The sequence below is a fragment of the Microcaecilia unicolor genome, chromosome 1, assembly GCF_901765095.1.
Source record: "Microcaecilia unicolor chromosome 1, aMicUni1.1, whole genome shotgun sequence".
Taxonomy (NCBI): Eukaryota; Metazoa; Chordata; class Amphibia; order Gymnophiona; family Siphonopidae; genus Microcaecilia; species Microcaecilia unicolor.
Window position 1 is genome coordinate 626,683,570 of NC_044031.1, and position 26,650 is coordinate 626,710,219.

At 40.3% G+C, this 26,650-nt stretch overlaps 1 protein-coding gene across 2 annotated transcripts in view; it reads left to right on the top strand.

Annotated features, from left to right (window-relative positions):
- Positions 1–26,650, top strand: part of SLC39A4 (solute carrier family 39 member 4) — a 93,512-nt gene that overhangs the window by 50,620 nt on the left and 16,242 nt on the right. For both annotated transcript variants that reach the window (XM_030220617.1, XM_030220627.1), the window contains 4 exons: positions 6–167; positions 14,088–14,207; positions 18,883–18,931; positions 21,412–21,564. In XM_030220617.1, coding sequence (XP_030076477.1) covers positions 6–167; positions 14,088–14,207; positions 18,883–18,931; positions 21,412–21,564 — 484 coding nt within the window. The remainder of the gene's footprint in view (positions 1–5; positions 168–14,087; positions 14,208–18,882; positions 18,932–21,411; positions 21,565–26,650) is intronic.

Here is a 26,650-nt window from a genome sequence, read left to right on the forward strand (position 1 = left end):
TACAGTTTCTGGGTTTACATTCTCATAGCCAAGAGGGCCATAATCATGAGGAACATAAAAGTGAAGACAAAATTTACACCTGGAAAATGCTGGCTGCTTTGGGCGGGCTGTACGCATTCTTTGTGCTTGAGAAGATCTTCAGTATTCTCATGTTTAAAGATGAGGTGGTAAGTGATCAGAGACACGAATACAACTCACTAGCGATCTAGTTAATCTTTATCTTCCCATGGAGCATCAGGTGGCACAGACATAGAATAAGTACCTTTTTGCTGTTTGCCTTGAAGAATGAACTTCTGCTACGAGTCCTTTAACCCCTAGTGACTTTCATTGTCTGGGTTTGATGCAAGAAACCACTCCAAGCTTTGCTTTTGTGTACAATCTTGCATGTATCCAGGGTAAAAATGAGTTTTGTGCATGAGCTATCTATGTGCAAAGTCTTGGGTAGACATTGAGGGGCATAATTGAACGCAGACGCCCATTGCCATGGGCGACTATCTCCGAGGACAGGTCCGTGAAGGGGCGGGACAGACCGTATTTTCGAAAAAGATGGACGTCCATCTTTTATTTCGATAATACGGTTGGTGCCAGGCAAATGCATCAGATTTGGGTGGATTTGAGCTGGGCGGTATCGGTTTTCAGTGATAATGGAAACCGAAGCCGCCCAGCTCAAAAACGAACAACTCCAAGGCATTTGGTTGTGGGAGGGGCCAGGATTTGTAGTGCACTGGTCCCCCTCACATGCCAGGACACCAACCGGGCACCCTGGGGGGGACTTGTAAAAAGTAAAAAAAAAATTTAAATACATCCCAAGTCCATAGCTCCCTTCCCTTGGGTGCTGAGCCCCCCAAATCCCCCCAAAACCCACTGCCCACAACTCTACACCATTACCATAGCACTTACGGGTGAAGGGGGGCACCTAGATGTAGGTGCAGTGGGTTTTGGGGTCGGTTTGGAGGGCACCCATTTACCAGCACAAGTGTAACAGGTAGGGGGGATGGGCCTCTGGGTCCACCTGCCTGAAGTCCACTGCACCCACTAACAACTGCTCCAGGGACCTGCATACTGCTGTGATGGAGCTGGGTATGACATTTGAGGCTGGCATACAGGCTGGCAAAAAAAAGTTTTTAAAGTTCTTTTTTTTTGGGTGGGAGGGGGTTAGTGACCACTGGGGGAGTCAGGGGAGGTCATCCCTGATTCCCTCCGGTGGTCATCTGGGCAGTTGGGGCACTTTTTGGGGACTTGTTCATGGGAAAAAAAGGGTAAAAAAAAGCGTCCCTTCTTTTTTCCATTATCGGCCGAGGGCGCCCAGCTCTCCTCGGCCGCTAAACACGCCCCAGTCCCGCCTTCACCACGCCTCCGACACGCCCCCGTCAATTTTGTTCATTCCCGCGACAGACTGCAGTTGGAGGCACCCAAAATCGGCTTTCGATTATACCGATTTGGGCGCCCATGAGAGAAAGGCGCCCATCTACCGATTTGGGTCGAAATATGGGCGTCTTTCTCTTTCGAAAATAAGCTGGATTACCACTTAGCATATTTAAATCTATGTTAATGTAACAATTCAGTTATTCTACGAAGATGCAAAGAAGTGAGCAGAAGACAAGAAAGCTGAGCACAATGCAAGGGCTTTAACACAAGGTCTGAAGCTGAGTGAAAGCTTACCTCATTCTTATGTTTCATGCCTGATTCCTTCTTCCAGTGTTTTTCTAGCTGTGTGAAAAACACAGGTTTAACAAAAAAACAAACAAACAACAAACAGAGCTGAGGCAAAGTGTGTTCAACAAAGAGTAAAGTGACAAATGGGTATCGGCACTCCTCGGATTTGCTGCACACACACGTCCGTGCATACGCTGGAATACTGCTGTCTGCACAAATATTAGTAATTTATGCATGGAGTAGCAATCCAGCACATGCACATATATTTATTTATTTAGATTTTGCTCACACCTTTTTCAGTAGTAGCTCAAGGTGAGTTACATTCAGGTACACTGGGTATTTCTCTGTCCCAGGAGGGCTCACAATCTAAGTTTGTACCTGAGGCAATGGAGGGTTAAATGACTTGCCTAAGATCACAAGAAGCGGCAATGGGATTTGAACTGGCCACCTCTGGATTGCAAGACTGCAAACCACTAGGCCAGTCCTCCATGCAATCCAACAAGTACCAAGAAAGGCTTTTGGGTGCAAGACGTAGTTACCACACGAGTGCAAACCCCAGTGTTCATGCATTCAGTGCACTCTCCCATGTTACTTCTTGGCCAATTTGCCTGCTGTTTCTTTCAGCTTTCAGGAGTGAAATTTTATATTACACTTATTTATTTTTTATTTTTGTTACATTTGTACCCCGCACTTTCCCACTCATGGCAGACTCAATGCGGCTTACATGGGGCAATGGAGGGTTAAGTGACTTGCCCAGAGTCACAAGGAGCTGCCTGTGCCGGGAATCAAACTCAGTTCCTCAGTTCCCCCGGACCAAGGTCCACCACCCTAACCACTAGGCCACTCCTCCTCTCCACTTGAGTTAGAAAACCATGTGCTCAGCTTTAGAGAGCTGGTCTAACATGAGGTATCTGCACTGGCCCATCCTTCGGCCCCATTTTCCTATATTTATTTATGTATTTATATATTTATATTCTATAACTCAAACAAGGTTTGTAAAGAATGCCAGAACTCAATTCACGCAAGGGTCCTGTATAGTTTACCACTTTAAATTAATGACACCTCAAAGGTCCCAAAAGAGAGCAATAAAACATCTTTTACCCGCCCCCCTCCATCTCTCAGGGAGCCCCATTAATATCATTGGTGTCCGAGATTAAGAAGAAAAAAAAGAATCAGTGTAAAAAAACCTCCAAATAGAGAAAAGCAACTGATTTAAAAAAAAAAAAAATCTTCCATCTCAATGCAAAAACAGCACCTCAAGCGAATGAGTCCATGCTCAAAAGATTTCACAAAACCACCATCACAGTGATTACTATATCTCAAAAAGAAGGTTGAAAAGTTCTTTTACATGTTTTCCTCCTAAAGCAGCAAAGTATTTGTGAAACAAGACATCCTTGTTGGAGATTATAGAGATTTAGCAGCAGCTTGCCGATAGATGAATATTGTCATGAGAGACTTTGCTGAAATCCACAATGCCAGAAAGCAGCGGGAAGGCAGTGGAACTGCAGTGTACTGTGGCGGTTTGCAGCAGAGCCTGGACTCTTTCACTTAAGATTTTTGCATTGAGGGAAAGATTTTTTTTGAATCAGTTGTTTCTCTTCATTTGGAGTTTTTTTTTTTTTTACAATGATTCTTTTTTCTTTTAGATGGTTTTTAGATAGTATCATTAAAACAAGCATGCAAGGAATGTCTGGGAACAGAGCAGGGCAGGCAATGCAAGGCCAATGCTGGAGAAATAGTGGGGTTCCTCAGGGGTCTGTGCTGGGACTACTGCTTTTTAACATATAAATGATCTAGAGATGGGAGTAACTAGTGAGGTAATTAAATTTGCTGATGGCACAAAGTTATTCAAAGTTGTTAAATTGCGAGAGGATTGTGAAAAATTACAAAAGGACCTTACTAGACTGGGAGACTGGGCGTCTAAATGGCAGATGACGTTTAATCTGAGCAAGTGCAAAGTGATGCATGTGGGAAAGAGGAACTTGAACTATAGCTGCGTAATGCAAGGTTCCACGTTAGAAGTCACCGACCAAGAAAGGGATCTCAGCGTCGTTGTTGATGATACGTTGAAACCTTCTGCTCAATGTGCTGCGGCGGCTAAGAAAGCAAATAGAATGTTAGGTATTATTAGGAAAGGAGTGGAAAACAAAAGTGAAGATGTTATAATGCCTTTGTATTGGTCCATGGTGTGACCGCACCTCAAATGTTGTGTTCAATTCTGGTCACCACATCTCAAAAAATATATAGTGGAATTAGAAAAGGTACAGAGAAGAGCGACGAAAATGATAAAGGGGGTGGGACGACTTCCCTATGAGGAAAGGCCGCAGTGTCTAGAGCTCTTCAACTTGGAGAAGAGATGGCTGATGGGAGATATGATAGAGATTTATAAAATAATGAGTGGAACGGGTAGATGTGAATCGTTTGTTTACTCTCTTCAAAAATACTAGGACTAGGGGGCATGCGATGAAGCTACAAAGTAGTAAATTTAATACAAATCGTAGAAAATGTTTATTCACTCAACGTGTAATTAAACTCTGGAATTCGTTTCCAGAGAATGTGGTAAATGCGGTTAGCTTAGCAGAGTTTTAAAAAGGTTTGGACGGCCTCCTAAAGGAAAAGTCCATAGACCATTATTAAATTGACTTGGGGAAAATCCACTGCTTATTTCGGGGATAAGCAGCATAAAATGAATTGAGCTTTTTTGGGATCTTGCCAGGTATTTGTGACCTGGATTGGCCACTGTTGGAAACAGGATGCTGGCTCGATGGACCTTTGGTCTGTCCCAGTGTGGCAATACTTATGTACTTATGACCCCTGCCGGCCAAGGTACCATCATGTGGCGGTGGCAGGGGGGGCAGTGGGGAGGTGGGCCAAAATGTGCCTCCCCCCACACTTTGAGTCCTGGCCCCCCTCCCATCAAGGTCTGGATACACCCCTGGTTCTGGCATTTTTTTACAAGCCTTGGGGTTCTTTTACAAAGGTGCGGTAGTGTTTTTAGTGAATATATGGGCATCTCTAGCGTTTAATGCACTCTTATTTTTAGCGCAAGCAAAAAATGCTAGTGCACCTTTGTAAAAGGCCCACCTTATTTTTTTGAGTTATAGTATTCTGGTTTGTTTCTCTCATTTTTTGGATTGTTGATATATTTATATTCTGCCATCAATACATTTTTCAGGTGGATTACCATTCAGCATACACAATTCAAAAAACTCAAAATTTCATAAAACAACATAAAACATTTGGTGGTATAAATTCAGGTAGACAACGTAATGCCAGTTTTTAAAAAAGAATTCCAGGTGTGATCAGCAGCATAATCCATTATGCACCACTTCTAAAAAGATAAGTGTAATAGTGTATAATGGATATCGTATAGTGATGATCTATACCTACATTATAATTAAGAAAAAGATGCAAGTCGCTTTATAATCTTTGACCACAGATATTGTAAGAAGTTTAAACCTGTGGCATTATACGTTTTTTTGGCCTATGATGAAGAGAAGACAGCCCAGGTCTGTTTAAGCTCCGTGAGATTAAAATTGATCTTGGAGCTCTTTGAGGCCTTTTTCCTTCAAACTAAGTCATTTTTGAATAAGTGGATTTTTTGAGTATTTGGTTGAGTGATCCAGGAAACTACAGCCTGAAATCAGTACTGAGCAAAACAGCAGAAACTATTATAAAAAAAGAAAATTACTGTACATATAGACAAACAGTTTAATGGGACAGAATTAACATGGTTTCAGTCCAAAGGAAGTCTTGCCTCATCAATTTGCTATGGGTTTCTTTTCGAAGATGTGAATAAACATGTGGATAAAGATAATGCATATTTTCAAAGCACTTAGACTTACAAAGTTCCATTGTAACCTGTGGGACTTTATAAGTTAAGCGCTTTGAAAATGAGCCCCATAGTGTATCTGAATTTTCAGAAAGCTTTTGACAAAGTCTCTCTTGGGAGAATCCTGAGGGGTGGGATAGGAAGGAATGTTCTGCTGTGGACTGGGAGCAGATTAAAAGATAGAAAACAGAGAGCAGTGTTAAATGGCCAAGTCTCTTAATGAAGGAAGGAAAATCTGTACTGGGAACGAGTGAAATGATCAAAGTTGCAGATGACACAAAATTATTCAAAGTTGTTAAATTACATGTGGATTGTGAGAAATTGCAGGAGGCCCTTACAAGGCCTGGGCATCCAAATGGCAGATGAAATTTAAATGTGGACAGGTGTAAAGTGATACACATAAGGAAGACATTATGAAAAAACATGTTAAAATCCTTTCCTCAATGTGTGGTTGCTACCAAAAATCCAAACAGAATGTTAGGAATTATTAGGAAGTAATATAGAATTGTGATGGAGTGTACAGAACATACCAGTCTTACTTAAGCACACTCCCTCACAGGATCATATTAAGAGACCTAGAAGGTGTGGTTCAGCCAAGCAAAATAAAAACCCAGGACCAAGAAAGACAGAGAGGCCCAGCGCATGAAGAAGCAGAACTCCAGAGAGTACTCCTACAAGACTTAGATTTGAAGGAGGGGTAGCATGAGGTAGGAAGAGCTTCTACTTTGAAATCGTTGTGCACAATGTGATTCTTCTGTTTTGCTTGCGACTGAACTCCAAGCTATTTTATGTATACTCCTGAGCTAACGGTCTGTGAGAGGACAGGTTTCTGTATGTTTTTCCATTTGAACCACACAATTAAAGGTTCTTTGTTCACTTTTAAACACTAGTATGGTTATATCTGTGAAGGCTTCTCACCTTACACCTGTTCACACTATCTCATTGGGCTAAAGGGAGTAGCCCCGCCCTAGAGAACAACCAGAAGAAATGTAGTTAGAGCCAAACAGAGAGGTTGTTTTTTTTTTGGGGGGGGGGGGGGGGGGAGAGGGAGGTTACACTGTGCACTAGCTTCAGGCAATGCTGCAGCTCAACAGAGCCAGGCCAGAATGGAAAGATTACTCCAGGTTCCGGAGAAAGAGGCAACAGCAGGAGCAGCTGCAGCAAATTGTGCATGCACAACGTGAGCACTTCTACAACAGTGGAGATATATCCAACATGTATAAATCATTTAACATTTGATTTATCACATGGTATTGATGTCCACAATGGCGACCCACCCAGAAGCGGAACTTTTAATTATTCCATGGAACAAGAAGCGGTATTATTGCAGAGATCCATGTTGCTGGGAGATGTTGAGGATGGAGTACTGAATGTATGATTTGGAAGAACTACATAAACGTATATTCCAGACGGAGTTACATGTGAACACGATGGCCCAATATGTTAAAAGTAATATGATACCACATGGACTTAGGAAGCGAATGGAACCAAAGTTGTTTACTTATTATGCTAACTTTCAGAAAAAATGGGATGCTATCTTGAACAAATGTAGTAGGGATTTGATGCTGCTTATTATTGAGAATACTACCAAAGTGGAAACAGAATTAAAAGGTGAGATAAATTCTGCCACAAATTAATTGAAACAATCAAATCAAGTGACAGATTTTGATAAACAAAATCAGGAGTTACTTTCACGAATCCAAGGACTGTGTGATGCTATTAGGACTGTTAAAATTAAGAAGTATAAGTGTGATTACCAGACTATCAATGTGTTTATCTGGATGAATAATGAGCAATACTTCAGAGATGATACAGTTACAGTAATTGCTAACTCATCTGGAGATGCTGATAATAGCGATGGAGGTAACATAAGTCCACCTACAAGACAAGGCAAGAATTTTTTGTTCAATCGAAGAGGAGGTCCGTGAGGCTGTAGCAAGACACTGGAATATCAGCAGCACAGGAGATCCAGAGTTCGGACTAGGCTCACGCCGGAACCACAGTAGTAACCTTATCAGAGGTGACTCCCTCTGAACAACAACATCAAGTATTGGAATTACGACTGGATTTTGTACCAACGATAGAATATGACCCGTTTAAGACATGCATTGCTTTATATAAGTTTTTTTGTAAATTACATGTACGGAAATATTTTGAACAATTTGGTGATTATGATGATATTTTGATTGTGAAAAATAGATATACGTGGATACCTACAGGTCCTACAGACCCAGTTATTAATACCTTCCAGAGATTGGCATTAAAAGAACTTGTTATGAATTGAAGGTCATTTCATGAGTGGGACTTTGTATATACTGGTGTGAATGATATACTAGTTTTAGGACTACTAAAACCAGATAACATTAAATAGAACCCTAAAGTCAACTATTAAAAGAACTTGACCAGTGGGAATATAGGTTTCATTCATTTAGATGATAGCAGGATCCTTCTGCAAATCAGTAGTGTATTTTATATGCATTGAGAGATAACCATCAGATAGTAATATTAAAGGCATTCAAGGGGAGTGCCACAACAATTCAATGTGCCCAAGTCTATCTGAATGAAGCTAATAGGCAACTGACAGATGAGGGTACTTATAAAATTGTTAAATGAGAATCCTGGGAGTGTATTACAAGTAGACATTAAGAGGATTGTGGGTAATGCATTCTTAGTGAATATGTTGACGGCAAAAGAAATGGTTTTTTTGTGTATGATTCACCCTAATGCTCCACAGATATATTTTGTCCCCAAGATCATAAGACTATGATTAACCCTCTGGGATGCCCTATAGTGTCCCTCCACAACGCTGTTTTGGAACCATTGAGTAAATTATTAGATACATTTTTACAACCTAAAGCTAAATTAGCGTGTTCCTTTATTCAAGACACCACTCATATATTGAGGATGTTAGAAGAAGTGCAGTTAACTTCTGGAGCTTTATTTATTTCCTTGGATGTAATTTCATTATATACTAATATTTTGCAAGAGACAGCATTATTAGTCATTAGGAAACATTTAGAGTTGCAAGAACCTCCTCCGATATTGACTACTGACTGTCTTATCCAATTGGCTAAATTATTAATTTGTAAAAATTACTTTTATTTCCAAGGCTGATATTATGAACAACATAGAGGTATAGCTATGGGGGCCTCCATAGCGCCATCAGTGGCCACTTCAGTGGTCTCAGAATTTGAGGAAGAATATCTTTACACCTCCCAGTGGTCTAAATTCGTTAAATTATGGAGATTTGTTTGGATGATATCTTTTTTTATATGGGAGGGGGAAGGGATCAGTTACAGGCATTTTTATAGTGGGTGAATACTTTAAATGATGATTTACAATTTACTGCCACTTTTGATGATCGGAGTATAGTATTTTTGGACATACAAATTTATAGAGTGGAGGAGTGGCTTAGTGGTTAGAGCACCAGTCTTGTAATCCAGAAGTGGCCAGTTCAAATCCCATTGCTGTTCCTTGTGATCTTGGGCAAGTCACTTAACCCTCCATTGCCTCAGGTACAAACTTAGATTGTGAGCCCTCCTGGGACAGAGAAATACCCAGTGTACCTGAATGTAACTCACCTTGAGCTACTACTGAAAAAGGTGTGAGCAAAAAATCCAAATAAATAAAATAGAGATGGGAACAGTGTACAAACTATATTACATCAAAAACCCATTACTAAAAATACCTTGTTAAAATTTGGTAGTTTTCATCCATATAGTTTAAGATCCAATCTCCCTATTAGTCAATTTTTGAGATTAAGGAAAATTTGCTCCTCCTTGTCTGAATTTGAGGCTCATGCTCAGGATCTAATGGATCATCTAAGGGCTTGGGATTGTCCAGACTAAGGGCTAAGTATGCACATAGGGAGACTTTATTACTGTATCAGCCTGTGAGGGGGTTGGACAAAATAGTGGCGGTTTTCCTTAAACTACACATACTTCTTTAGTTACAGCTTTATTATTTAAGTATTGGTCTGTGTTAAGTATTTATGATTGTTTCACGGAGGGATATTTTATAAATGAACTGATTATCCTATAATGACTTATACATTGATAGGACAGAGGGGGTGTGGTCATTGCCAATGGTGTACTTCAGCTATAGTGGGACTACAGTGGACAGTAAAGAGCTCTGAAAAACATTTTACTGCTAGAGATAACACAGATTGTGAGTGACTCAATGAATGTTGTTTATCTAATTCAGTGTCCTTGTGACTTGTACTATATATAGGGCATACTTCTAGATCTATAAAGTTGTGCTTGAATGAGCATAAGTCCTGTATTATATGTAAAAAGGACTAAGCACCACTGGTATCTCATTGGTTGGAATAATCTCATTCTCCTATGGACATCAAATGGAGAGTGGTAGAACAGATACATCTGGGTTGAGAGGGTGGGGACCTGGAGAGGCTGTTAAATTATCGTGAACAGTACTGGATCTTTTCTTTAACTACGAGGTCACTGATGGGACTTAATTTAGAAATTGCTTGGGCTTCATTATTGTGATGTGAATTGTTGAGTGGGAGGAATTCCATAGGGTGGGATCTTATCGGAAAATGGATTTAAAGAGCATGACGTTATTAACGTTCATGCGTAATTACTAAAGGAGATTCCAAAGTTGTATGGTGTCTTAGTTGAGGTAGGTGGGTTATGTCTTGTTTGTGTATAATTTTGTATATTTGGAGGGTATTAACTTACTGATATTGTATTTGTATTTTAGACCCTAGTCCTCATGCAGCGTGGCAAAACATGACCTATGTTGGCATGTGTCTGATATATGTTGAAATTTAATGAAGATTATATGAGTGAAGATGTTTTAAGATTTTGTAATGACTAGTTGAAGATAGTTCAATACAAATTCTCAAAATCAGACTACTCACCTATTGAAGATTTCTTATAAACAAATACAGTGCAAGGGTGGTTTATACATGCATAATATGAGCAACATCAAACGTTCCAGGAATTGCTAGAGCTGCAACAGAGCTCCCTGGCTCAAATATCCCAAGAAATATAGATAACATTTCTCACACCAGTTTTACCAAAGATGATTCCCAAAGAGAATCCAAATTATTTTTAGGTGAATTTTGAAAGGACTACCTGAATGGCTGGGTGGCCAGAAACAACGTGGACTACTTACTAGGGCCATCCTGAGGGCTGTGTGAGTGTGGTGAGGCGCACAGGGAGGCAGGGACACAAACATTGCTTTCCCTGCTTAGCTGCAGTGCAATGGGCAGGGAGAGAAGCTAGGGAGCATGTTGCATAGAGCAGAATTTCGGCTCGGGACACTCCTGCTACTTACTTAGGCAACCTGCTAATCAGCAATAGCCAAGCTGCTTTCCAGGGCACTAACCCAGATGGGAAAGCCACCTATTCAGAGGTCAAGGCTGCCGTCTTGGAGCAGGTAGGGTCTACCCTGGAAGCATATTGACTACCATTCAGGAAAGGGATTTTCCACTCGTAGTTCCCAAAGCAAAAAATACAACAGCACAAACTACAACTTTTAGTTTTATTGTTTTAACATCTGCTTGTCATCCTTGGGAATGTTGTTCCAGGAAACTGATCTACATACATGACAAGTTAAATATGTTAATCTGAAGACCTATATTTTGTAATATTGTACCGACTACTGTTCACAAGTTGCTACTATATAACAATCTGTATCTTACTTTGTTACTGCCCAGTGTACTGTTACTGACTTCTTTGTACTGTAATCCTCTTTTTTGAGGTGTGAGCGGAATTTAAGTCCCTAGTAAAGTAAAGACTTAGGTGTCAGATACTGCTTTTATGTGGATGATGTTCAGGGTTTTTTTTTTCCCTGTACTGGATCAGGAGAACAATTTCTCAATGGGATTGACTGAATGTTTTGAGGGAACAAATCCATGGATGAGAAGAAATGGGATAATGTTAAATGTGTAGAGGTCTGAGGTTTTCTTCAAATTACTTCAATGTCTGACTCGGTGACTGTTGGCATTGGCTATTTTACCAGTGAAGCGATACCTGAAGGTGTTGGGAGTAATGTGAGATGATAGGTTTACAATGCAAGAACAAGATGCTGCAGTTATTATTTCCTCTTTTTTCCATCTTCGCTTGCTTAGTCATTTGAAACCTATGTTATCTGCATATGATTTTAGTCTTGTTGTACAATCTATAGTGCTGTTTAAGGTTGATTTACTGTAATGGTTTATTTTGGGGTATTACAACATCTAGATATAGAGCCACTTGGCTTACTGGGGGGGGGGGGGGGAAACTCCAGGATTTTGCATATTACACCTGTTTTGAGACAGCTACACTAGTTGTCAGTATATTTTCACATTTAGTGTAAAATTTTGACCCTGAATCAGATTGTGTACAAGCAATCACCGTGCCATTTATCATAGGTGGTATCATTGTATTGTCCATTATGCATATGACTAATGAAAAGTCTATGTCATTGCGTTATGCTGAGACAAAGGTGATGATTTTTTCTGTTGATGGCCCTATGCTGTGGAATAAATTGCCCTGTTGTGTATGTCTGTACAGCACAGTGGGGCAGTTTAAGAAATTGCTGTTTACATACTTATATGCTAAGGCTTTTTTTGCAGTTTGATTCAGCTGTGTCCAGGGGCAAAGGGGAGAACATAAGAACTTAAGCACTGCCATAATGGGACAGACCGAAGGTCCATCAAGCCCAGTATCCTGTTTCCAACAGTGGCCAATCCAGATCACAAGTACCTGGCAAGATCCCAAAACAGTAAAACAGATTTTATGGTGCTTATTCTAGTAATAAGCAGTAGATTTTTCCAAGTCCATCTTAACAATGGCTTATGGACTTTTCTTTTAGGAAGTTATCCAAACATTTTTAAACCCTGCTGCTTTTACCACATTCTCTAGCAACAAATTGCAGAGTTTAATTACATGTTGAGTGAAGAAATATTTTCTCCTGCTTATTTCATTGCATGTCTCCTGGTCCTAGTATTTTTGGAAAGAGTAAACAAGTGATATACCTCTACCCATTCCACCCACTCAGTATTTTATAGCCTGCTTCCATATCTCCCCTCAGCTGTCTTTTCTCTAAGCTGAACAGTCCTAGTCGCTTTAGCCTTTCCTCATAGGAAAGTCATTCCATTCTTTTTATCATTTTTGTTGCCCTTCTCTGTACCTTTACTAATTCTGTTATATCTTTTCTGAAATGCAGTGACCAGAATTGCACATAGTACTCACGGTACGGTCGCACCATGGAGCATTACAAAGGCATTATAACATTCTGATTTTTGCTTTCTATTCCTTTCCAAATAATTCCTAACATTCTATTTGCTTTCTTAAGCTGCTGCTGCACACTGAATAGAGGGTTTCAAAGTATCATCAAAGATGGTACCTCGATCCTTTTCCTGGGCGGTGACTCCTAATGTGGAACCTTGCATCATGTAACTATGGTTTGGGTTCCTCTTTCCCACATGCATCACTTTGCACTTGCTATTAAGTGTCATCTTCCATTTGAATTAGAAGGTTCCTTTGATCATATGTGTAGGGATGCCCAGTGATGCAGAAGTTTTGGATGGCTGTATGGATGCAAATTGGGCAATGGGTGGGAGATAGAGGACCGCTAGATTATACATTTTGTTTGCTGGGAGTGGAAGGGCCTCCAGTTCAAGGGACAGGCAAGCAAGAGTTGGTAAACAACTTGTTGGTAGCCAGATTGGCAATTGCCTGGGGTTGGTCCTCAGAGGCACCGACTATGGCAGGTTGGGGAGCTAAATGGAAAGAGATGATGAAATATGACAGACAGACCTGGATGATGAGAGGAAGTATAAATTTGAGCAAATATGGAGTTGGGCTCCTGCTATGTAATTCCCTCCCCCAGCTGACGGCTGATTTATTGTAATGATTTATGCTTCAAATTTTAGGAAGAAGAGAGAGATGACTGCTCAGAGGTCTTTATTTTCTGAGGCTTTCATGTATCCCCATGTGCTCCATTGTTTCTTTAATATTTTGTGCATGTTTTGAAGTATATGGATTTTGCTTTTGATTCTGTAGGGCCTTGTTCAGTACTGGGTAGGATAGAGCATGGGGGTGGGTTCAAAGAATGGGTATAATTGATTTTGGTGGTACAATGGTAGTATTCTTGATCTGAGCTTTAACTGGTAAGGTTTTCACTATGTTTAGAATACTTTCTGCTGAGCTGTTTTTCTGTTTTGTTTTCTTGTCTATAAATTACTAATAAAAAAGAATGTTAAAAAAAACATGGATTGACTGATGAGGGCTATTTGTATTAATTGTTGTCTTGGTTAATATGCTTGAGAGTGATTATTTTTTAAAATTTATTTTAATAACTATCCATATGATTACAAGGTAAATTCAGGAAATTTACTAATCTAGGGATGAATAACCTCCCATTTGTTCTTATTAGAGTAGGCATTGCAATATGTAAACTATAGACGATCATGACCAGAGTTCAGCCTATTGTATTATATGTCAGAAAACAGTGCCCCCTACATGTTTTACAAGATTTCTCCATCCTCTCCCCCTTTCTGTTCTTTCCCAGTGTTATCAGTCCCTCTTCCTCCCTTTCCTCTACTCTTCTTGCATGTCAGTTAACTATAGTAATCGTGTGTGTTTTTCAGGAGGAAGAAAAGGAAGATCATGGTCATGGTCACGGTCACAGTCATGACCCTGGGGTTTCTCTACAGATTTTTCGTAATGAAAGGAAAAAGGGAAAACAAACCACTTCAGAGACAGATCTGGTAAGAGCCATTGTGCACATTTTAAGCCATTCCTTTACACATTACAAAAAAGCAGCTCAATTCCAGATCCATCCAGAGAGATAGCTCTGCATCTAGATCCTACTAGAGAGACAACTCTGATGCAGATCCCCCAGAGGGACTGCTCTCCCTTCAGATACCAGTGAAAGCCATGATTCTAGTTCCCACTAGAGAGAACTCTGATTCCAGATCTCTCTAGATGGACCACATCTGATTCTACATCTCTCCAGAGATACAGCTCTGATTCCAGATCCATCCAGAGGGACCACTGACACTATAGATCCCTCCAGTGAAACAGCCCTGATTCTAGATCTCACTGCAGATAACTGTAATTCCAAATTCTGCAAGAGGCATCACACAATATAAATCCCTCCAAAGGGACAGCTCTGATTCTAGATCCATCCAGAGAAACTGCTCTCCTTACAGATCCCTCCAGAGTGAAATTCCTGATTTAGAGCCCACTAGAGTGATAACTCTAATTTTAGATCCCTCCAGAGGGATAACTTAAATTACAGATCTCTGTAGAGCAGTCCTCGGGGCACACCTAGCCAGTTAGTTTTTCAGGATATCCACAGTGCTTTTCTTTTTATTATACAAATTGTACATTGCTTTAACCTCCATAAAGTAAAGGCAGTATATCAAGCCCTAAGTAAACATAAACATGTCTGAGATAGATTTGGATACCAAGAAGGCAGTCCATACAAACCTCTATTAAGCAGATTCATTGTGAATATCCTGAAAACATGACTGGCTAGTTGTGCCTCATGGAACTAGTTGAGAACCACTGCTGATACTAATTCCCACTAGAGAGATAATTCTGATCCCAAATCCCTCCAAAGGGGCTACTGTTTTGTTTTGTTATATTTGTACTCCGCACTTTCCCATTCATGGCAGGCTCAATGCGGCTTACATGGGGCAATGAAGGGTTAAGTGACTTGCCCAGAGTCACAAGGAGCTACCTGTGCCTGAAGTGGGAATTGAACTCAGTTCCCCAGGACCAAAGTCCACCACCCTAACCACTAGGCTACTCCTCCACTTATATTACAGATCCCTCCAGACAAACAGCCCTGATTCTAGATCCCACTAGAGAGACCACTTTAATTCCAGATCCTTCTAGAGGGACCGCCCACACAACAGATCCCTTCAGAGAGATAGCTCTGATTCTAGATCCCTCCAGAAAGACAGATCTCCTTAAGGTTCCTTCTATAGAAACAGCCACTATTCTAGATCCCACTAAAGGGATAATTCTGATTCCAGATCCTTTCAGAGGGACCACTTATACTATAGATCCCTCTAGAGAGACAGCCCCAAGGAATAAGTTGATATCCAACGGCTGTAGACAGTTGGCCCTGATTCTACATTTCACTAGAGACATAACTGATTCCAGATCCCTCCAGAGGGGCCACTTACACTGCAGATTCCTGATCCCTTCAGAACTGCTCTACTTAAATATTCCTCAAGAGAGCCCTGATTCTAGATCTCACTGGGACCATTTATATTACAGATTCCTCCAGAGGGACAGCTTTGATTCCAGCTCACTCCAGAGGGACTGCTTATACCACAGATCCCTCCAGAGAGAGCTCTGAATCCTGATCCCTCCAGGATTGCTGTTCCTACAGATTTCTTCTTTTCACATGAGATTTTATTAATTTTCAAAACACAAGAACAACAATGAAAATAGCATTGCTATAACAATAGAAATGAAAAACCTATCAATCAGCCAGGTACACTGCAAGAGATATAATAAAGTTACTAGGAATAAAGGATTAATAAAGACCACAGTTAGTGAAACGAGAAGACAATAATTATGAAGTATGCTTTAAACTTCTGATATACAGTTCCACTGATGACCAAAGTTTCCTTTTACTCAAGATAGAGCCCAGTTTTTCTGCAATCGAGAATTCAAGTTTCTAACCAACTTCCACCAATAATGAATGTTCAGTAGTCTTGTAGATTTCCAATGTGATAGAATAAGTTTTTGTGCAATAGATAACAAAATATCAAAACGTTTGTGTTGATCATCTGAAAGTAGAAGCTGTGGAGAACAAGATATGTAAACAATAATAGAAAAAGAAAAGGTACAATGAAAATTAAAAATCAGTTGGACCACTAGCCAAATATCATTCCAGAAAGATTTTATAAAATGACACTCAAAAATCATATGTGGGAGAGTTCCTACAACAGTAGAACAATTTCAGAATTTATCAGAGGAAGATAATCCAGAAATGGAAAGTTTCCGAGGTGTCCATATGGATCTATGGTATAAGAAATACATGGACTGCAAAGAAGCTGCAGAAGCCAAAGGCTTAATTACCGAAGTCTAGATAAGTAACTATTGTTGTTCTGGTAAGATAGTACCAGTATCCAGTTCCCAAGTCTGTTGTAAACCTGTAACATGTTTGTGGGAACAAGACATAATAAACTTACATATGGCTGAGACGGTAAGACCATTAGAAACAAGTAATTGTGCCATTAAAAAGATAGACAGCTCATGTAAGGCAGATAAAGTTACATGCTGTACATTTAAACAGTGGTGTAATTGGAGCCATATTCTTGGCAGTAAAAGAAAAACAAGTTTGAAGTAAAAAAAAAAAAAAAGATATCATTGCATTTTTATCTTCATTTAGAATGTTGGTCCTTAATAGTCTATATCCCTATATCCATTCTTTCTAACAGAAAGGAGATTTATCTATAAATACATGGGGATTATGCCACAGAGTTTTATAAATAGTGGTGTTAACAGGATGAGATACAAGATTATCAAATTCAAGTAGATATTTTACAGTCAAGGCAAAGATTGGGTAGTTTTTTCAAAATTATAAAAGAACTAGAGGTTAAATGAGATAATTTAAAAGGTTTTGAAAGTATATCTTCAACTCTTAACCGTAGTGGAGTATTGGTAGAAGCAGTAAAGAACCAATTACAACCTTGCTGCAAAATGAAGGCCTTATGATAAGTAGAAAAGTCTGGGAAGGCAACACCTCCATTAGAGCGCAGACTTTTCAGTTTTATGAGGGTAATTCTCAGTTGTTTAGATTTCCATAGAAAGGACACTAAAAGCATATCAATTTGGGAATAAAAGTTAGAATGAAAAAGAATAGGAATCATACTGAGAATGAAGTTAATTTTAGGTGCCACCATCATTTTTAAGGTTTCCAATCTGCCCCACCAAAATAAGTATAAAGGGTGCCAAGAGAGTAGTAAAGTCTTAAGGCAGTGGTTCCCAAACTGATCCTGGAAGCACCCCAGCCAGTCAGGTTTTCAGGATATCCACAATGAATATTAATGAGAAAGATTTGCATGCAATGGAAACAGTGCATGCAAATCTCTCTCATAAATATTCATTGTGGATATCCTGAAAGCCTGACTGGCTGGGCTTTTCCTGAATTGATATCTTGAATGGCCTTAAATAATTCTTTTTGTATTATGGGTGGCTTCAGGTATGTACCAGGAGGGCACCCTGGGGCTCGGGGGACCGAGGAAGCAGGGAGGAGGTCTGGAATATGTAGGTAGGTGGGGGAGGGGAGGATACTGTAAAAAAAAAATCAAGGTAATATCTGTGTCATTTGGAGGGGCTGGTTAAAGGGACACCCTAGTACTATTATATTTGTGCAGAGATTTTTTTCTCCTGGTAAAGGGACACTAAACAGACATCATGTTATGAGAATCAGGTGCTCAACATTCAGAGTTTCTATCTATCTATTTATATACTTATTAATGGCATTTTATCCCACATTAAACATGAATAAAATTGAAACCTGGGAGCATTTAAAATCTTTTTTTTTTCCTGTGCCTACATCAAAATAAAAAAAGATGGCAGGTGGGAACTTGCTCCTTTTGCTTTGTGGAATGCAGTGGTATATTATAAAAATGCACTTGCCTTTTTTATTATTATTATTATTATTGCTATTTCACAGAGAAGGTATTGATTAATGAGGGAAGGGTTTCCTTCATACAGAACGGTCCAGATTCAGTCTAATTATGCCAACATTGTCCAGTTCAGCACACTATTAGCAGCCAAGTTCATATGAAGTTAATTATGTTCAGTGGAAAATAAATCTGTTGGCTCAGGCTGCTCGCTATGTGAATATTCAATCACTATTTCATTATTGCTAACAAGTATTACAAATTAAGGGGATTCATTTTAATTCATTTATGCAGTTCTTATATGCACATGGTTTTGCTTTTTAAACCCAAGTGTTACTTATGATAGCATTTTACATATTTGAATTAGTTTTTCTGTACAAGTTTTGCTTGATTTGTCTTTATTTGAAATAAAAGAACTGTTTAAAAACACATCTTGCTAAGACTGCCCCTGCAGATGTGACTTAATAACTCAAGATAAGTTCCATTCAGATCCCTGCCACAGAGTGCTTACAGTCTTGTAACCTCATTTAGTAACCTGCTTTAACAAGCATTATCACACTTTATTTGATGCCAGCCCCATTTACTAAGCACATAACTCACAAATAAGATCCTAAGGTTGTACTTGAGGCTATAAAGTGTAAAAGGGACTTCCCAGACTCATAAGGAACATCAATAGAAAAACCAGGATTTGATCCCTGGCTCCAGACACACTGCTCTAATCACTAGCTTACTCAGCTATCACACCCTCTGCATAGCTCTCATGATCAGTGCGTCTTCATCTCTCCATTAGGTCAGCCCGGATCAGGAAATAGCCCAACCACAACAGAAGCGCAGCCGAGGTAAGTATTCATCCCCCATCAACCTACTGCATCTTCTGCCCATACAGAACACATCCCTGACCATCCTGTGTGATTTTATTAACAATTACTGCAATCACAAATCATAACTAGTAATTTATATACATCAAAGGAACTATTTGAGCAGCCATGGGAACCAGCAGGGCTGCTGCCTTGTGGAGATGCAGGGTGGCACCCACCATGAAGCAAGGCATCCCCATCCTTTACCCAAACCAGCCCCAACATGGGCTGTAAATTTTTCAGTAGGGTACACCAGCCATCCTACGCAGTGCCAGTCCACTAAGGGCACCCCTGTTACAGTCTCTCTCTCTGATTCTGGTCCACTTGGCTCAGGTGCACCCACAGCTGCAACAGCTGATGATCTACGATCATGCCATGCTGTAGGGTGGGAGGGCCAGGGAGACAGCAAGGGTGGTGGAAAAGGCCTCGGACTACCCTTTGCATGATCCTATCTCTCTGCTTAGCTAGCAGTGCTCATGTATCCACAACTTCGCCTCCAGATCACTCCGGCCATGTCCAGATAGTACCACATTGGTCACAGCTGATAATTAGCTGCACTGCCCAGTTAAGTACTGCTCAATTTGAAAAAGTACAAAGACTAGGGGACACTTAATGAAATTACATGGAAATACTTTTAAAAGAAATAGGAGGAAATATTTTTTCACTCAATAAGTAGTTAAGCTCTGGAACTCATTGCCAGAGGATGTGATATCAGTGGTTAGTGTATCTGGGTTTAAAAAAAAGGTTTGGACAAGTTCCTGGAGGAAAAGTCCATAGTCTGCTATTGAGACAGATATGGGGAAGCTACTGCTTGCCCGGGGATTGGTAGCATGGAATGTTACCACTATTTGGATTTCTACCAGATACTTGTGACCTGGATTGGCCATTGTTGGAAACAGGATACTGGGCTGAATGGACCTTTGGGTTGACCCAGTATGGCTATTCTTATGTTCTGGATGCTGGCCTTAAGAGCTGTGGCTGGCTCCCGTCGTTTCCTGAGCTCGCAGCTCCGGAGATGTCATCAACCCTCCTCACAGCTCCTGTGTTATTTGGAAGCCGCCCGTGTTGGGGAGTGAGGCCAGCGCTATACAAATGTTAATAATAAATAATAATATTCTGCTGAAATCCCATGGACTGAAGCTCTTGTCTCATATTCTGCTGAAATCACACATACTGAGGCTCTTGTCTCATATTCTGCTAAAATCCCGCAGACAGAGGCTCTTATCTCACATTGTGCTGAAATCACGCAGACTGAGGCTCTTGTGTCACATTTTGATGAAATCTCACAGATTGAGGCTGTAGTTTCATATTCTGCTGAAATCCCACAGACTGATGCTGAAATCCCACAGACTGATGCTTTTGTCTCATATTCTGCTGAAATTCCGCAGACAGAGGGTCTTATCTAACATTATGCTGAAATCATGCAGACTGAGGCTCTTCTGTCACATTTTAATGAAATCTCACAGATTGAGACTGAAGTTTCATATTCTGCTGAAATCCCCCACACTGAGGGTCTTGTCTTATATTCTGCTGAAATCCCACAGACTGCAGCTTTTGTCTCGTAGTCTGCTGAAATCCAGCAGATTGAGGCTCATGGTAATGCCTGTCCCCAGTGCCTCCCTGTGGATAACAGCAAAGCTAGTCACTATAAGGTGTAAGTATTGTGTTCAGTACTGGTCTCCGTATCTCAAAAAAGATATAGTAGAATTGGAAAAGGTACAGCGAAGGGCGACGAAAATGATAGTGGGGATGGGACGACTTTCCTATGAAGAGAGGCTGAGAAGGCTAGGGCTTTTCAGCTTGGAGAAGAGACGGCTGAGGGGAGATATGATAGAAGTGTATAAAATAATGAGTGGAATGGATCGGGTGGATGTGAAGCGACTGTTCACGCTATCCAAAAATACTAGGACTAGAGGGCATGAGTTGAAGCTACAGTGTGGTAAATTTAAAACGAATCGGAGAAAATTTTTCTTCACCCAACGTGTAATTAGACTCTGGAATTCATTGCCGGAGAACGTGGTACGGGCGGTTAGCTTGACGGAGTTTAAAAAGTGGTTAGATAGATTCCTAAAGGACAAGTCCATAGACCGCTATTAAATGGACTTGGAAAAATTCCGCATTTTTAGGTATAACTTGTCTGGAATGTTTTTACGTTTAGGGAGCGTGCCAGGTGCCCTTGACCTGGATTGGCCACTGTCGGTGACAGGATGCTGGGCTAGATGGACCTTTGGTCTTTCCCAGTATGGCACTACTTATGTACTTATGTACTAATGTCAATCACTAAGGCCAGCTACAGTCAGTAGTAGAGCCAGTTGGTAGCACCCATCACAAATCTCACTATTGCTCCTTTCCTTTGTTGCTCCGTAGTTCTTTGATCTCTCTCTATCATACCCTCTCCATTACTCCTACTGTATGTACTTCTTTCTGCCACCATTACTCTCCCTCTTTTGTCCTCTCTCTAGAGATGCGTATGATTCCATATATGATCACCATTGGAGATGGCATTCATAATTTCGCTGATGGATTGGCAATTGGAGCTGCTTTTTCTATCTCCTGGAAATCTGGTCTGGCAACATCCATAGCTGTGCTGTGCCACGAGCTCCCTCATGAGTTAGGTATGTGTACATTTTCCTTCATGAGTTAAGTATGTGTATTCCTTCTGTGGCCTGGGCTCAGTGTGCCACAAACTAGGTGAAGTTTGTCAGTGCAAGGATTTCCCTCATGAGTTTCTCTAGTTATGTGTACGCCTTTCATGGCCTGACCAACCCTATACCATGAGCTTCCTGATGCTATGCCACATCTTGGCTATTGTCCCTAATCCTCCACGGGAGGCAACACACTGTCATGTCTCTAGAACTGGCCTCACGCCTTCTGCAACTAATGCTCTGTCACCTCTTAGCTAGTGAGCTCCACTCCTCCCAAAGTCAATGCTCCCTCACAACTGTCCCACTGTTCTTCCATGATTGAGAAGAGTTTTCATCACCAGACATTGTAACCCCACAAGGCTCATGGTATTCCACATTTGTTCAATTAATTTAGCTCTCTGTGATTTTCATCTAAATCCATGGCCAGATATTCAGCTTCCTCTGTATAGGAGAGACTCCTACTTTCTCAGCTGCAAGGCCTAGAACCAAAAAGAACAATACAGAGAGAGCAAATAAATGGATTCACCTCCTACCTGGCCTTTTCTCTTCTGCTGGAACTCAGCTGTCCGGCATTTCAACAATACACTTATCATTTAGGGTGAGGGTTTACTTGTCCAGTAAATGCATTTCTAAATGCCTTGTCTCAACCAACTGAACATGTATCTCTTTCCAGTTCAGCCTTATGGTTGTGCTAATGTTTATATGTGTAATAACATGGTACTTCTAAATTATCAGTAAAAGTCAGGAATGATCTCACCCCTATGTGAATCTCTCTAGGCTATAATTTTCTGTACACTCACTTTACATGGCTGATCACCAGCACTGATGGTTTACATTACACTTGCAAGTCCTTCTCTTAGGTGTTTCGAAGGTCATTCCAGCTGAAGAATATTCTTGTTTTTCTCCCTTCATCCCCCCACCCCCCACCAAAAAAAAAAACATAGTGGGGGGATTTTACTTGTCTTTGCTACATTTTCCAGACAAGCTATTTTACTCATCTAAGTGGTTTTTAAAAATTATGATCACACCTTGAGTATCAAGTGCAATTCTGCTTGCCATATGTGATGAAAGATATAGCAGAATTGTATTTATTTATTGATTAAAATTTTTGTATAGTGCCTACATGCCCCCCAAAACGTAATCAAAGCGATGTACATGTTAAAACAAACAGAAATACAACTCCCAAAACTACCAACCAAATCCATCCCAGACAAAACAAAATAAAATAAAAACTAAAAACAGAATAACCCAAACCTGGTCTTTGAGGCACCCCAGCCAGTCAGGTTTTCAGGATATCCACGATAAATATTCATGAGATAGATCTGCATGTAGTGAAGGCAGTGCTTGCAAATATCTCTCATGAATATTCATCATGGATATCCTGAAAACCTGACTGGCTGGGGTGCCTCAAAGACCAGGTTTGAAAACCACTGGCATAAACTTATCCTTACGTACTCTCCTTACGGATCCCTTTCAATAATCAGGAAATACCAGATTTTTAGTCCCTTCCTAAGACAACAAAAACTCCCCATCACTTGAAAATTCAAAGGTACTTTATTCCACAAATCTGGAGAAGCAACTATAAAAGCTCAAGACTACCAATGAACCATCCAAATTTGTTTCAATGAAGAGGCATCTAATAAACCCCCCTTACTAAAGCGGATGGGATATTTGGACACGTAAGGAATCAATTTCTGACGCAACTATCTAGGCCATTCACTATGCAATTCTCAAAAAGTCAAACTCAAAAAGTTTTAACTTTTCCTAGTCTATGACTGGTAACCAATGGAGATGATCAAGTAAGCGTTGAGCAGGACACCAACAGTAACTTAAAAGTCAGCCTTGCAGCTGCATTCTGTGCTATTTGTAAATGAGGAAGTGAACTAAATTTCAGTGAACCTGGAAGATGTACTGAGCCAAATCAACAAGCTAAAGCATTGTGAATCACCTGGACTGGATGGTATATACCCCTGGATACTGAAAAACTTAAATATAAAATTTCTGATCTGGTGTTTTTGATCTGTAGCCTGTCATTAAAATCGTCTGTAGTACCTGTGGATTAGGAATTGGTTATTGGACAAAAAACAGAGGATAGGGTTAATTGCCATTTTTCTCAATGGAGGAGGATGAAGAGTGGAGTGCCGCAGGGATCTGTACCAGTGGTGTAGCCAGACCTCGACGAGGGAGGAGGCCAGAGCCCAAACTGAAGGGGCACATTTTGGCCCACCTCCCTACCACACCTCTACTGCCACATCATCATAACTTGGCTGGCGGAAGTCCCCAACCCCCTCCAGCTGAAGCATTTGTCCTTCACTGGTCTTGCCGCATTGCCTTCCCTGCTCTTCTCAGTTGTGCCATGCATGCTCGTTTTAATGTCACTCATGCTCAGTTTCACTAAAACGAGCATGCACAGCGTGACTGAGAAGAGCAGGGGAGGCAATGCAGCAAGACCAGAGCAGGACAAATGCTTCAGCTGGCAGGGGTTGGGGACCCCCACCAGCCAATCCAGGGGCCCCAGAGCCAGTTTGAGGGGGCCCAGGACTCATGGCCCCCTGTAGCTACGCCATTGATCTGTACTGGGACCGGTGCTATTTAACATATTTATAAATGATCTGGAAAATGGAATGACAAGGGGATTAAATTTGCTGTTGACACAAAACTATTCAAAGTTGTCAAAACATATGCAGATTGTGAAAAATTGCAGGAAGACCTTAGGAAACTGGAAGACTGTGCATCCAAATGGCAGATGAAATATAATCTGGACAAATGCAAAGTGATGAACATTGGAAAGAATAATCCGAATCATAGTTACCTGATGCTAGGGTCCACCTTAGGAGTCAACATTCAAGAAAAAGATCTAGGTGTTGTTGTAGACAATACGCTGAAATCTTCTGCCCAGTGTGCATCGGTGGCCAAAAGGCTAACAGGATGCTAGGAATTGTTAGGAAAGGGATACAAAATAAGACCAAGAATATTATAATGCTTCTGTATTGCTCCATGGTGCAACCTCATCTTGAGTATTGCATTCAAATCTGGTTGCCGTATCTCATGAAAGATATAGTGGAATTAGAAAAGGTTCAAAGAAGAGCAACTAAAACGATAAAGGGGATGGACCTCCTCCCATATGAGGAAAGGCTAAAGAGGTTAGGGCTCTTCAGCTTGGAAAAGAAACAGCTGAGGGGGATATGATTGAGGTCTATAAAACTCTGAGTGGTATAGAATGGGTAAAAGTGAATCAATTTTTCATTCTTTCAAAAAGTACAAAGACCAGGGGACACTCAGTAAAATTATATGGAAATACTTTCAAAACAAATAAGAGGAAACTTTTTTTTCACTCAAACTCGCTGCCGAAGTATGTGGTAACAGTGGTTAGGGTATCTGGTTTAAAAAAAAGTTTGGACAAGTTCCTGGAAGAAAAGTTCATAGTCTGTTATTGAGATAGACATGGGGCATGCCACTGCTTGTCCTGGGATTGGTAGCATGGAATGTTGTTACTAATTGGGTTTCTGTCAGGTACTTATGACCTGGTTTGGCAACTGTAGGAAGCAGGATACTGGGCTAGATAGACCATCGGTCTGCCCCATTATGACTATTCTTATGTAGTAATCTTCCTGGTAGTCCTAAAGCATTACAGTAATCCAGTGTTAGAATAACTAATCCCAATAAACAACAAACAAACAATAACTGCACCACCATACAAAACAGGTAACAAATGTCTTAATCTTAGTAGTAGTTGTAACTTAAAGTAAACAGATCTAACTTGTCTAATTTGACACATTCTCCAGAACAAGACTGCTCAATTAATCAACCAAAGCTTCTAACTTATGAAGATAAAATAACTTCTCCCCTGCATAGATTAAATCTCTGGAGACCAGGCTGTTCCATCTCTCTCAATACTAGAATTTCTGTGTGTGTGTGTGTGTGGGGGGGGGGGGGGTTGTCTGTTCAAAACTAGACCATTTTCCACCAGCCATCTTTCAATTTTCTGAAGACTGTCTTTTATTTTAATCATCATCAAATCATCATCAGACCCCAAAGAAACAAAAAATTGAATATCATTTGCACAGAGAAAATCAACTATGCCTGAATCAATACAAGACCTAAAGGACACAAAAAATATTAAATAAAAGCAGGAACAAGATACCTGTGGAACACCACAATAAAACGTCTAAAACTCACTCATTGAGATTAACCATCACCTGAGTTTACCGATCATGGATAGAAGAGTTTAACCAATTTAAATCCAACCCCAACATCTTAACAAAAAAAAAACATCCAGATCCACCAGATGAAATACAGATGCTAAATCTATCAAAATCAAAGCAACCTTTGACCTTAATCCAAACATTTACAAATCTCATCTCGTAGGTCTACAATAGTTTTGGTACATACCAAAGTCCAAGTAGATATCTACCAACCCTACCACGTCATCCACAAAGTCCTGTAATTGGAAATTAAAAAAAAACTCACTCCAAAATCTTAGATAAAAATGGTAAATTCATTACAGGTCTATAATTCTTACAATCTTCCAGAGTCCAAACCTGATTTCTTCAATAAAGGGGAAATAACGGCACATTTTATTATTTTAACTGATCAAGTTGTTTACCCTCAGTGACCAACAAACAATCTCCACCAAAACTGTAAAGAGTCTTCAGGCATCATTTTCCATTATCCCACATAACAAGGATCCAAAGGACAAGAAGTAGGATGCAGTTTTTAAAATAAAATTAGCCAACTGAACCCAAGAATGTGGAGAAAAACAGCTCAATGTCGTATTGACAGAATGCTCTTGCAATAGTGTACGATTGCTCAATTCCAATCCACTTTGTACTTAGAAACAAAGAAATAAATCAATACTTCTCTCCCCAAAGGACATTCCTCATATGTGTCAGTAAAATCCTGACAAACTAATTTATTCAATACACCAAATAAGGGTGGCCAAAATGATTAAGGGGCTGGAAAAATGATGCTCATATGAGGAAAAGCTAGAGATGTTAGGGCACTTCGTCTTGGAGAAGAGATGGCTGAGGGGGGATATGATAGAGGTCTATAAAAT